Genomic DNA, 13,655 nt, shown 5'->3' on the forward strand with positions numbered 1-13,655 from the left:
ACTACTAAGAAGTAAATTTAAATCTTAACCAGCTAAATTACACCTTTTAAAGTTAATTTTTTATGTTTTTTATTGAATTTGTTGTGCTTTTTATTTTATTTTACTTTAAAAAATTATTATTCTATGAAAAAGAAAAAAAAATATTTTAACTACGAAACCATTGGTCCTCTCCCATGCCTGTTCAAATTATTCCATTGAGCTCTGTATTAAAATATATCGTCAAATTCTAAGCCCGAGGTATAGTAATAGTTTTAACAAATCCTTCCCTCGATTTTTTTTATTTATTTTTTATTTTTTTTATCAAATCCCCCGAAGGAAATATTTGATAACCAAACCCAACCACATCTCGCTACAATATAAAAAGCCTCCATGGCCCACCCAATAATTAAGGTTATGATTTCTTATGTCCAGAATACCCTCTCATCTTATTTATTTTTATATATTTTTTTATTTATTTTAAATTAATATTTTTAAATTATTTTAATATAATGATAATATATTTTTAAATTTTTTAAAAAGTCAAAATAAATCTTGACGGGTTCATTACCTGAATTTATATAATTTAATAACAATAAAAAAGAGAAAGAAATAATAACATGCAAAAGCAGAACCCACCTCTAACCAGATAATAGTAATTTAACACCTAATCTTTATGACAGTATACAATCTTCATCTTTCTGTTTCAACATCTGACAGACACTTGGTTTTCTTTCTTCACAAACTTGTCTGACTTCAAATCTATCAATCTTCCTCCTAAATCCTCTTTTACTTGTACCTGGAAAATCTGTTGCGCCTCAAAACAGAAAACCCATTTTTTATGATCTCCAAGACTTGAGATTCTTTAACTCATGGCGGCTGCGACAATGGCGACGGCAGCGGGAGCGGCGCTGCTGCTTTATTACATATTAATCCGGAGACTAGCGGCAGCGAAGGGCGGTGATTTATCGAAATCGAGGTCGGGGAGGAGGATCCCCAGAAGACTGGTACAAGCGCCTGCCACTTGGCTGGAAACAATATCAACGTTATCAGAGACGCTTAGGTTCACTTACTCTGAGACTTTAGGAAAATGGCCCATTGGTGACTTGGCTTTTGGCATCAATTATCTCTTAAGAAGACAGGTATCTATCTATGTATACTAAAAGGAGTGTTTTCGTTTCGATTTATATGGGGTTTTGTTATATTTGGGTTTTGCTTTAAAGTTTGAGTCTTTTTGATTGAGTGTGTGAAGTTAATTTTTTTTTTTTATGCTTTCAGGTAATTTACTTGTGTAGTCTTTGGTTGGTGAAGATACAGGAGATAATTGCTAATTAGTATGTATTTTGTTGAAAATGTGCGGTCCGTTTAAGTTATTTTTTGCTATTCAACTACATTCAGTGCTTGTTTAGGGGAACGAAAAGTTGTTGTATTTTTCATGTTGTGTTAATTTCTAGGATTTTCGGTGTGTTGAGTTATATTTTACTTTTTTGGGTAAGAATTTAGAGTTAACTCGTTATGTAGTTGCTGGTTAGTGAGGAGAAAAGGAGTTAATTAGTGTTTTGGTTGCTGCTGTAATTAGTTATTTATACTTTGCTTGGCCTTTTGTCTAAGATCAAGTGTAATTAGTTATTTATTTGTTGAAATTTGTATATTGAGGGAAATAATGCAGCAGCACTGGATGCAGATGATATTCCTTTACGTGAAACTTTGATTTGTTTTAATCTTGTCTTAGGCGTTTGAGGTTTGGTTAATGTGTTTAATTGAGGATCTTTTGTGTAGGGTAATTTGCAAGTTGCAAGTGTATATGCTGGTAGTAATTCTGTACAGTTGAAAGGTCCGGAAATCATAGCAGATATGTATGATCTATTGAGATTGTTGACCCTTTGCATGTATTTTTCAAAGAAGCCATTCGCAGTCTTTTTGGAGTTGGCTGGATTCTCTCAGGAGGATGTTCTTATTCAGAAGCCAAAAGCAGGGGTTAGTGACCATCTGTAATGCAATTTGTTGTGGTTTGCTTTGATTTCATTATTTAAATGTCATGTAAAGCTGTGAACATCTTTTACTTAGGGTTTTACATCTCGACTTCCTTTCTTTGGGTATAGTTTAGCCTGTATTATGGGTGGTTATCCATTTTAAGTAGCTATTACAGCATTTCAAATTCTGGCTGTTCTTTCTAAAATGGCATGCATATGCTGCAGTTTCTTTTACATGTGAAAGATCTTCATTTTTCACCATGAAGAAGATTCCTTTACATGTGAAAGATCTTGCTTTTTCACCATGAAGAAGATTCCTTTCATGATGCCCCTTGTGGAAATAAATTCACAGAGTGAGGAAACAAATAGCTGACTTTAAACACCATATTTTACAGTTTATAGCAATTACCTTTGGAAAGGAAAGAAATAGAAAGGTACACTAGTATTTGGCTTGCACCAATTAGGAGGCAAGCTGGATAACAGCCAGAACTAGAATTAGCTGAAAATGCAAGACTGCTACCTTTTACCTGTACACTTCTCTTAGGTTTACCTGTTCCTGAGAGGTCACACTAAATTTAGCTAAGATTCTTTTTCCATGTTCAACTCAATTTTAAGCATCAACATGTGCTTGCAACTTTTTTCCCAGTGTCACAGTATATCCTGGAAGAACTTGTTTAGATAATGGTCTTCCCTTGTACTGCAATCTCTTTAGGATCCTACATTCTGCTTTATTTTTGTTTGAAATGTTAAATGAGTATTCCTCTAATTTCCACAAGTTTGGATGCAGCTTCTGAAGCCTGCTTTCACAATTATACATGATAGAAGCTCAAAACATTTCCTTCTACTGATTCGTGGTACTCATAGCATCAAAGATACACTAACAGCAGCAACTGGTGCAGTGGTCCCTTTTCACCATTCGGTTTTACATGATGGTGGGATAAGTAATTTAGTTTTAGGATATGCACACTGTGGAATGGTTGCTGCAGCTCGTTGGATTGCCAAACTGATCTCCCCTTGCCTGCTTAAGGCACTTGGTGAATATCCTGACCACAAAATTAAGGTAATTGAATATACCTTTGGTATGAATTCATCTTACTCATATTTCTGTCTCAGGTATACTCTAACATGGTATTAGTGTAAGATGCTAATATGAGGTTACTTCATTTGGTAAAGTCTACCTGTCTTTGAACCCTGCTCTAATTGTTTGGTTATCATTTACAGATTGTTGGGCATTCACTTGGTGGTGGTACTGCAGCATTATTAACATACATTCTTCGAGAACAAAAGGAGTTCTCTTCTAGCACCTGTGTCACATTTGCCCCAGGCATGTAATTATGACTCTTTGTGATCTTTCATTTTGTTTTGAAATTTACATGGTACCATTTGTACTGGATTGTATACTTGTAATGCTTGCCTTTTGCATTTGCATAAAAAAAGAGATTCTGTGCAATAGATGCAATATTCTGTTATTAGGATCAACCTTTGGATTCTGTTCTTGTTACTTGTGAAATGCTCGTTTAATTGTGATTCTTATGGAATGTCTTATTTGGTTGAAGAAGTGTATAACTCGGGGTTATATTGATATGCTCCTCTAAATGCCTTTCATTACTTTATTTGCAGCTGCATGTATGACATGGGATTTAGCTGAATCAGGCAAGCATTTCATTACTACTGTCATCAATGGATCTGATCTGGTGCCTACATTTTCTGCTGCCTCTGTTGATGATCTTCGCTCTGAGGTTCTGAAATTTTCTCCTGAGTTGAATATCATGTTCATTCTATACCATCCACTGCCCAACTCCTAACTTTAAATGGTTGTCATCCAGGTCACAGCATCTTCATGGCTAAATGATTTGAGGGACCAGGTTGAGCATACTAGAGTCCTAAATGTTGTTTATCGCTCTGCCACTGCACTGGGTTCTCGTCTACCATCCATAGCTAGTGCGAAAGCCAGGGTTGTTGGTGCAGGTGCATTTCTGCTACCCGTCTCCAGAAGCACACAGGTAACATACATGTGCTTGTGAATTTATGGTCTAGGGACTTGTAGTCAAGCCCCTCATTAGTTCTTTTAATTTGGAACGAGTAAAAACACTGGAATTTGGGTGAAAATTTTCTCTACCTTCATAACTAACATCACGTGTTCTAATTGTTTCAGGAATAAAATGGGATTTCCTAAATTTGAGAATTGTTTAATGTAGGTTGTGATGAAGCGAGCACAAGACGTTGCCCAAGCTGTCGTCAGAACACGCTCATCCCTGACATCATGGTCGTGTATAGGCCCACGTCGACGTTCCGTGGGCCCAACAATAAATTCCAATTCAGAGGATTTGCCTGAAGGGACTCTAGTATCTGGAAACTCTGAAGCTCATGCTACTGAAGTCCAGACAAAAGACTCAGTGCAGATCAAACTTGAGAGTAATGCAAGCAGTGGTTCAGGTCATGATGATGCCGAGGAAGATGAGCCACTTTTATCGGACAACAGAGTCATACCTTCATCAGTCATAGAAGAGGTTACTGAAGGTCAATTGTGGTATGAACTGGAGAGGGAGCTTCAAAGGCAAGATAGCGAAGTTGATATCCAAGCACAGGAGGAAGAAGCTGCTGCAGCAAAAGAAATTATTGAAGAGGAGGACGTTCTCGCCAACGCAGCTGAAGCAAAAAATCCCATCACTTCGGAGGACCTGTCAGAGAGCCAACTGTTATATCCTCCTGGCAGAATCATGCATGTCATTTCCATATCTTCCTCAGATACAACCAACTTAGAACTCGATGGACCGACGGAAGAACATATAGGTTTATATGAGACTCCCAGAGAACTGTACAGTAAGATACGACTTTCAAGAACGATGATCAATGATCATTACATGCCTATGTATAAGAAGATGATGGAATTAGTAATCCAGGAACTGGAAAACGATGAAGACTGTAGTTGTGCTATGTTACAAGATTAAATATATAATTGAAAACACGTTTCAAATCAAGGTTATCAAATATCCACGTTTCTTTGTTCCTTGAATCGGTTGACATCAATAAGCTCAAGATTTTCAGCAATATTCATACTACAAATTCCCTAGCAGCGTGACGCGAGTTCAAAAGAGATGTTTTACTGGAGTTCGTGAGCCTCTACCGGAGGTGAGGCTTCCAAAAATTGACGGCAAGATCCACCGGATGTGAGGCGGATCTCGCTCGCCTAGAAGATGGTGTTCGTTGCACAAGGTGTCGGCACGGCCTGCCATCTCTGAACGATCATTGACATGTCGCCTTTCACCCCTGACAAGACAGGCTAATCTCATGTAGTTACCTAGAGCCATTTTTACAAATGTTCAATTTTGTGTTGCTTTTGTCAGGATACAATCTGTGTGCTGGATTGCTCAGAACAAAATGTTTTTTTTTTTTTAATTCATATATTTTTTTAGTTTTCTTTTTCCTTTTCCTTTCCAATAAGAAATTGAAAAACATTTTTATTTGTTAAGATTGAATATATATCAAGATCACAATTTTTTTTTTTTTATTATAAAAAACCATAACTTATTTTGTGATAATCTAATTATAGAAAATTAGTTTTATTTTATTTAAATTTAAAAACTATCATGAAAAACTTATATTATTAAATAAAAACATCTTTATATTAAACTTGTAATAAAAATTACATCATGATACTGAATAAATATTGAAAAAAGAAATCTTTTTACATTATTATAAATTTCCTGTATATTGAAAAACAATGAAAATTTATAAAGACTAAGAACTTACCATAAATTTTAAAAAATAAAAATTTCCTTTAAGTGTGAGTAGTCTTGAGAGATAAACAAGAGAGAGAAGCTCTCCTTCCCTCACAGGAATAGTTTCCTTTGTTCATGGCACCAGCTCAAATTTGAATTTCCAATTATTGTAGCCCCCCCTCCATGCTTATCTTTTGCTCTACACTTTTTTCATGGCAAAAAACAAGCGAAATACACGTCGACCCCTATGCAAAATCAACAACAGCTCAAGGTAGATTTACTTGAAAACTCTGTTCTTGCTCTGGTTGCACCCCCTTCCTCTTCTCCCCTCCCCTCTGATTCCTACCCCCCTCCTACAACGGTGGCTGGTGGGTCCAGCCCTAACAAAATTTTTTATTTTTGCTGAGGAAGGGTTTGTCCCCCAACCGATTGTCTGTTCCCCCTCTACCCCTAATCATGTGATTGTAGAGGATTGCTTTGATGAGGGTGACTATGATGAAGATGAATTGGATTATTCTGCATCTGGAGGAAGTTCCAAGTTTTTTCACTCCCTCATGCCACCTTTTATAGGCAATAACTTAAATGCAACTCTTAACAGTGGTTCGAGGGTTTCACCCTTGTGCTTTTCTGGGCAATCAGTTGTACCAGCAGCTACTTCAACAAAGAAGGAACCCTCTCATGTGCCTGCTCTCCAGCAAAACATCCCAGGTGTCGGCATGGTGGATCATAATCTTACCAATGTAGTCTCCTCACCTGCAGAAGATTCTCATTCAGGCACCTCTCATTCTCCTGCACTTGTTGAGAAATGGCGAGATTTATTTGTATCCAACCGCAACACTATCACAGGTCCTAAATTACTGCATTTCTCATCTTCTTGCAATGATTTACCCTGATTTGTCGCCTGATGATTTAGATAATAATTATGATGTATGGCATTTATGTATTGTGGGCTATGTTGCTGGAAAGTCGCCTGGTTTTAAGGCATTGAATAATATTATATCCAATTCTTGAAAGTGTGAAGCCTCTTTGGCTATCCATGAATCTAGTTGGTTAGTCTACAAATTAAAAAATGTTGATGATAAACTTGGTGTTCTTGCTAATGGTCCTTATTTGATATATGGCCGACCACTGATTATCAAAGCTATGCCAGAGTAGTTTGATTTTGGGACTGATGAGATGTCTTGCGTTCCTATATGGGTTAAATTCCCAAATTTACCGTTAAAATGCTAGTCTCCTAGATGCCTCTCTAAGATTGCTAGCAAATTAGGCATGCCTATACAAAGTGACCAGCTCACCTTTAGCAATGTCGAGAATTTCCTATGCTAGAGTCATTGTAGAATTGGATTTACTTGTTGATCTCAAATCCTCTATTGTCATTAACTTACCGAATGGAGCCACTCTGAATCAACCGGTGATATATGAGATGCTTCCTAGATTTTACAAGTTGTGTAAAGTCCTTGGGCACAACACAGGAACTTACACCTCTCATCCTACACCGGTGGTGGCAAGACCTTTAGGCAAGAAAAGCCATCCACCTATAGTTGCAAATAGGGGTCATAGTGTTTTTGATCGCCTAGGGTTTGTTGCAGAGCCTAGCCTTGGGAAAACTAAAGGCTAGATTGAGGAGTTTTCACATAGTTATGACTTTATGACCACCAAAGCTGTGGTGGCCTCTAATGGATGTGAAATTGTTAAAAGCAAGAAAGCAAGGAAATCTCTTGGCATACCTATTGGTGCCACACACACAGCTGATCAGGTTTCAACCACCCTCTAAAGGTAAAGCACCTGCTATCTCATCTTTAGGAGGTATTTTTACCTCTGATTGCTACCTCCCCATCATCAATAATGGGAAAGAACCAGTTGGAGTAGTCTCATACAATAAATATCCTAATGTAGTTCCTGTTGGTGTAACCACTATACGTGGTCAGAAAAGGAGTTCATCTAAAGCATCTGGGAGTGGTAAGGTACCCCTTCCACCCCTTCCTATGTAATGTTATTATTCAGCTAGAATGTCAGAGGGCTTAACAGTCCTCTAAAACAGCATGAGTTGGTTCGTCTCATGCAAAAACATAAATTTGATGTATGTGGTCTACTGAAGACCAAATTGGTTTCTTCCAAGCTTTAGTTTATGCACAAGTTTCGGCTGAAGCGCTGGAAACTAGTCTTTAACGTGGAAGCTGCTAGCACTGCTAGAGTGGTTGTGTTATGGAATCCTTCTACTATTCATGTTGATGTGCTTGATTCTTCTCCCAAGTTTATTCATATTTCCATTTGATGCTTATCTACTTATCTTACTTTTTCTGCTTCATTTGTTTACAATACAATTACTGCCTGTAGAACTTGTGGGATGGCCTCAAATCTTGGGCTTCAGTGGGTCCCTGGCTTGTGTTAGGAGATTTCAACTCCGCTCTTTCTTAGGATGACAAATATAATGGTGAACCGGTCTCCTCCTATGAAGTCTCTGATTTCAGAGCATGTTGCTGAGAGCTTGGGCTTTCAGATCTAAACTACACTGGTTGTCATTATACTTGGTCCAATGGGACTGTTTGGACTAAAATTAATCGTGTCCTAGCCAATCCTTCATGGAACAATCTTCAGCTCACTTCCCATATGCATTTCTAACCTCCAGGAGCTTTCTCTGACCACTCAGGAGCCCATATCTGCATTAGTGGCAATTGTCCCCCAGGTTGTTGCCCATTTAAGTTCTTCAATATGAGGGTTGAACACCTGGAGTATGCAGGCTTAATTTCTGATGGATGGCAACTCCTAGCCGAAGGCTTTCTCATGTTTGTTTTGTGCAGGAAGCTTAAATCTCTAAAACAACCCCTAAAGAGTCTGAACAAGTTGCATTTCAGCCACATTTCAGAGAGAGTTGCTAGAATGGAGGCTGACTTAGAGCAGCACCAACACCTTTTGCATGATTCCAGAGATGACATATCTCTCATGAACAGGGTAAATGCACTAAAGATTAATCTTATTAATCTTAAATCTGATGAGAAAGCTGACATGACCAAAAGATTGATGTCTTCTTCCAAGTGCAGGAGTGTCGAAGTAATAAATAACCCAGCAAGACCGGGGTCGAACCACAGAGAGGTTAATTGTATAAATTATAAATAACAAGACAACAACAACAACAACAACAATAAAAATAATAGTAATAAAGTAGTAGTAGTAGTAGTAGTAGTAGTAGTAATAATAATATAATAATACTCAGTACCTGCATTGTTATACCTGAGAATGATCTAAAAGATCGGGTCACAGGTTTCCAGCCTATATATTGAGTTTATGAAAAGATCAAAGAGATAAATTATATAATATAAACATAATGTAAATAATAATAATAATAATAATAATAATAATAATAATATATATAGTAATAGTAAAAAGAAGAAGAGGAAGAAATTAATGAGAATTTTGAGATGGAAGATTAATGTAAATATTAAACAATGATAAAAACAAATATCAAGGTTAGAGGATCCACCAATAGTATTTCAAACAAGTATAGTATAAACTCTTATTACTTAATTTGGAAACCACACACGGAGGAGGTTCAAATCGGATGATTTGTCATTAATAGCTCATTATAAATTATTAATAGCTCATTATAAATTATTAACATGATCATATTAATTATCTTATTTACACAACACCAAACTTTTAAATATTGTCAGGAATTCATGATGTTAACTAATGTTAACAATAAATCAAGTTCCTTTCATAGCCCAAGTGTAGGTAATACCATACGGTTGGGCTATGAAAGTGCCAAACATTTGTTCTACCAAGTGTTATATAACACAAATCTAGATTAACCATTTAAAAAGTAAGGTATTAAGAATTAGAAAGATAAAAAGATAAGACATGTTAATATTAAACATTAAGGTCCATGTTGAGTTTACACGATACTTATTCTTACACCATTAGTGTAACCTTTTCACCTTGACATAATAAACTTAGCTAAACATAATGAAGAAGAGAAACATAAATAAACAAAACAAGAACATAAATAAGATACAAGTTAACTAAAGAAAGGAAAGGAAATGAAAAGCATAAACAAGACATTAATGAAAGCAAAACTTAAAAATTACAAAAAATATAAAGATAGAAATAAAGAGCATGAACTTGATCTGAACAACCAAGCCCCAAATGCATGGCAAATGCCTCCTTTTATAGGCCAAAATTCAGAATTATTGATTTGATAAATAATTGTTGAGTGGGTGGCCAACTTTTGACTTGGTGAAAATCATTATCTTCTTGTCTGAATAAAACAAAAATGCTACTATCCGAACTAGGTCTACTGGAAAACATGAAAGTTGTAGGAAATTGACTCAACTTTCCAGGAAAAAAAATGGAGATAATTTGGACTTCTAGAACTCTAGATATGGGCCAAACACTGAACAGTGTTCGGGCTGCAGGATAAATTCAGACTTCTCCGTTGTTGCTATAATTTGGACTTGAAAACGGCCTTCTTAGATCTTGATAAAAACATGAAAGTTGTAGGCCTATGTCTTATTGAATCTGTGTAAAAATTTGAGGTCATTTGGACATCTAGAACTCAAGATATGACCCAATTACCGAACAGTGTTCCAGTTTAGACTGCACCAACATCTCTTTTCTAAGTTTCACCCTCTTTTTATCTTCACAAATTTCAATAGTTGAATTCATCAATCTATTCTTTGATTTATGTGATGGGCCTGCATTTAAGATGAATATTTACCATTTTTTAGGTCATTTTATAGTATTAGACTTGTTATTATAAAACATGTTTTAGTTAAGGAGCTATTGATACTTTAAGTGAAAAATGATGATATAAAACCTTGATAAATATGCACTTTTAAGTACTAATCAAAAGCGTTTTTCTCTCAGAAGCTGAAGTGCACATTTTTCAAGGATAGTGATAGAGGTACAAGTTTCTTTCATGCTTTGATGAGCCACAGACATAGGAAAAGCTTCATTCCTGCTCTCCAGTGTAGCAACAAGGATCTAACTACCACTATAGATGAAGTTGGTGCTGAATTTGTTCATTTTTTATCAAAGTCTTCTTGGCACTTCATTGGCTGTATCTCCTATTGATGAGGAAGTTATTCATAGTGGCCCTTGTCTGGATGCTAATCAATCTGATTTTCTTCTAGCTCCTGTCACCAATGAAGTCATCAAGGAAGCTCTTTTAAGTGTTGGAAACAATAAAGCTCCTGGTCCTGATGGATTCTCTTCTCTTTTCTTCAAACAGTCTTGGGATATTGTGGGAGCTAATTTCTGTGCGGCAGTCCAGGATTTCTTTTCCTCTGGATGGATTTTAAAGCAGATCAACCATTCCATTATTGCTCTAGTTCCAAAATCTGCTAATGTTAATTCTGCAAATGATTTTCGGCCCATCTCATATTGTAATGTGGTTTACAAAGTAATCTAAAAAATTCTTGCAGGAAGGCTAGGACGTGCCCTCCAAGGCATCATTAATCCAGCTTAAAACGCCTTTCTTGGTGGGAGAAACATGATTGATAACATTAATCTGACACAAGAATTACTCCGGCATTATTTGAAATATTCTATTAAGTTTAATAATAATATTAAAAAACTTCTAACAATCTAAATATTACGTTTTTATATCCTGAGAATTTTTAGTCCAAGCAACAGCGATAACATGTACAGTAAACTAGTCTTCGCTATACATCATATAAGTTTAGGGTGTCTAAATACAAAACATTACACTTTAAAGCACACCGTGGAGAATTGAGATTTTCTTATTCTATAATCCTTTCGTGTACTGCCAGCCAATTTGAAGATGTCACACTCACTAACATAAACTACAATACCACAATGTCATTTCTTCTACCTTAATGAACTATTATCTAGCTAGTGATGTTAGTAAAATTATTTAAATTATAATTACCATTAAAAGAAAACTTAAATTACGTAATTTTTTAAGAAATTAAATATTTTCTTTAGAAAAACTAAATGAATTGCTTAAGAAATGAATTATTTCTTTGAAGAACTTCCAAGTTGAGATCCAATGTACTTAAAATAATATAATTGAGGTTAGCTAAATTTAACATTCATAAGATTATTAATTACATAATTAAATATTAGTTTATTATTATGCATGCAACAATAATGATTGAGGCTAGTTATAAATTTTAAAATATTTATGGTTATTTTTATCTTTTAAATTAAATAAATAATCTTCCATAAAAAAAATATCAGTTACCATGTTTTTTTGAAATGTAAGCTGATATACCTTCAAGCTTATATATATTAAAAAAAATCAGTTAAGCAACTGATTTTCAAAATTCTAACCAAATATTTAATTATTTGATAATTTGCTTTAAAGAAAAATAATATAAAAGCTAGAAAAGAAAAGTGCCAAACAGGCTCTAAAATTTGTTCCGATGAGTTTGAAATGTTTAATTTTAGGGCAAAATAGATGCTGAAATTAGATTTGAAAACCCAAAAAAACCAACTGTAGTGGCTTCTAATTACGGGAAGTTGCAGAGACCACCATCATGTTGTTCTTTAATTAATAATAAACGGGCCTATATGTCCAGCCCATGCATGCAGGCCTAATTCTCCAGCCCCATCAGCATAGAGTCATTTTTTTTTCCAATCATTTTTTTATTTTCTTATGAAAATTAATTTATTTTTTAAAATTTTATTTTATGATCACCTTTTTTGGAATAATTTTTTTGAATATGTTAAAAGATTATATGAGAATAAATAAATGATCATATATTGTTTAAAAAAAAATAAAAAAATTCCAGCCTTAAATATCTGCTAGGAGGTTTTAAAACTATTATAGAGATAAACTTTATCCTTCCTTAGTTTAAATTATTGAGATTCTTATGAAATTTATTTTAATTATGTTTTTTTTTTATTTTATTAAAATACAATAATGTTTATAAAAAAACATTTTTAACAAATTAAAAAAAATTAAAGAATGAAAACTTTGACTTAAGAATATCTTGCTGATATTTATTTTAATTTTTGAAATTAAATAAAAATTAACTTTTGAAATTCTTCTCAGGCATCATGCAAGTTAAAATCTAGTTTAATCAAAAGGACAAAAGTTCATTCAAATAATATGTTTCAAGATTTTGGGAAAAAATATTTTAAAAAATAATTAATTTGATCTTACTAATAAGCAAGATGATATGATTTTGTTACATAGTCAAGAGATGGTTGAAATTAAAGAATTAGTAAGGAGTTTGCGTAATGGTGAAAACTTAAGGAGATTATAAAATGCAGGAACATCAAGCTGAGAAGCAAAGATCAGATGGTGATGATTTTTATCAGCATAATCAAAGGAAGAAAGATTATGGATTTTAGATCGTGGAAGTGTTGAAAATTTATTTTAAACAAACAAATTAATGTTGAATCTTAAAAAAAACTCTTGATTTTTCTAGATTTAATTCTTGATTTATGATGGTTAATCAATAATTGATAATGATAAAAATTAATTTTTATTAGTTTTCCAACATTTTATCTTTCAAAATTTCCTTAAATAAAAACAGTGAATGAAGAGTAGTTGTATTTTTTAGATTTTCCCACTCTTTCTCACTTTATTTTTAGTATTTTCATTTATTTTAATACTTTGATTTTCCTCTCAATTCTAAAATTTAAGTTTATCTTATTAAAAGATATGTGAATTGCATAATTTTTTGTTCAAATATCTTATAAAAGTGTATCTCGTGTTGAAATTTTGAAAGATATATTGTAAACATTATAGTTATATGAGTGAAGCAAAAAAATATTAAGAAAAAATAATTCATTACTGACAACAATAAAAATCTTATTATTTTAAAGTGTTTCAACAAATAAATATATATTTTTTTTAAAAGTTAAATGTATATATTTTTATTATTAATATACATATTAGAATCTTAACTTTTGTGGGAAATTTTATTAGAGTTAGTTAAAAAGTAGTTATGTTGTTAGTTGAGCTAGTAGTGATACTGAATAAATAAGAGAAACCATGATTCTTCTTCTTCTTCTT

General features: G+C 34.0%; 1 protein-coding gene across 1 annotated transcript; it reads left to right on the forward strand.

The window, feature by feature from the left end:
- The first annotated feature begins 599 nt into the window (after positions 1-599).
- On the forward strand, positions 600-4,926 carry LOC118042366 (uncharacterized). The gene is made up of 7 exons (XM_035050015.2): positions 600-1,118; positions 1,756-1,953; positions 2,737-3,009; positions 3,171-3,273; positions 3,570-3,688; positions 3,776-3,952; positions 4,148-4,926. Exons 1-7 carry the CDS (start codon positions 849-851, stop codon positions 4,898-4,900), a joined length of 1,893 nt encoding a protein of 630 aa, XP_034905906.1. The 5' UTR covers positions 600-848; the 3' UTR covers positions 4,901-4,926.
- The last annotated feature ends 8,729 nt before the right edge of the window (positions 4,927-13,655 follow it).

Source organism: Populus alba, chromosome 8 (assembly GCF_005239225.2).
Source record: "Populus alba chromosome 8, ASM523922v2, whole genome shotgun sequence".
NCBI lineage: Eukaryota > Viridiplantae > Streptophyta > Magnoliopsida > Malpighiales > Salicaceae > Populus > Populus alba.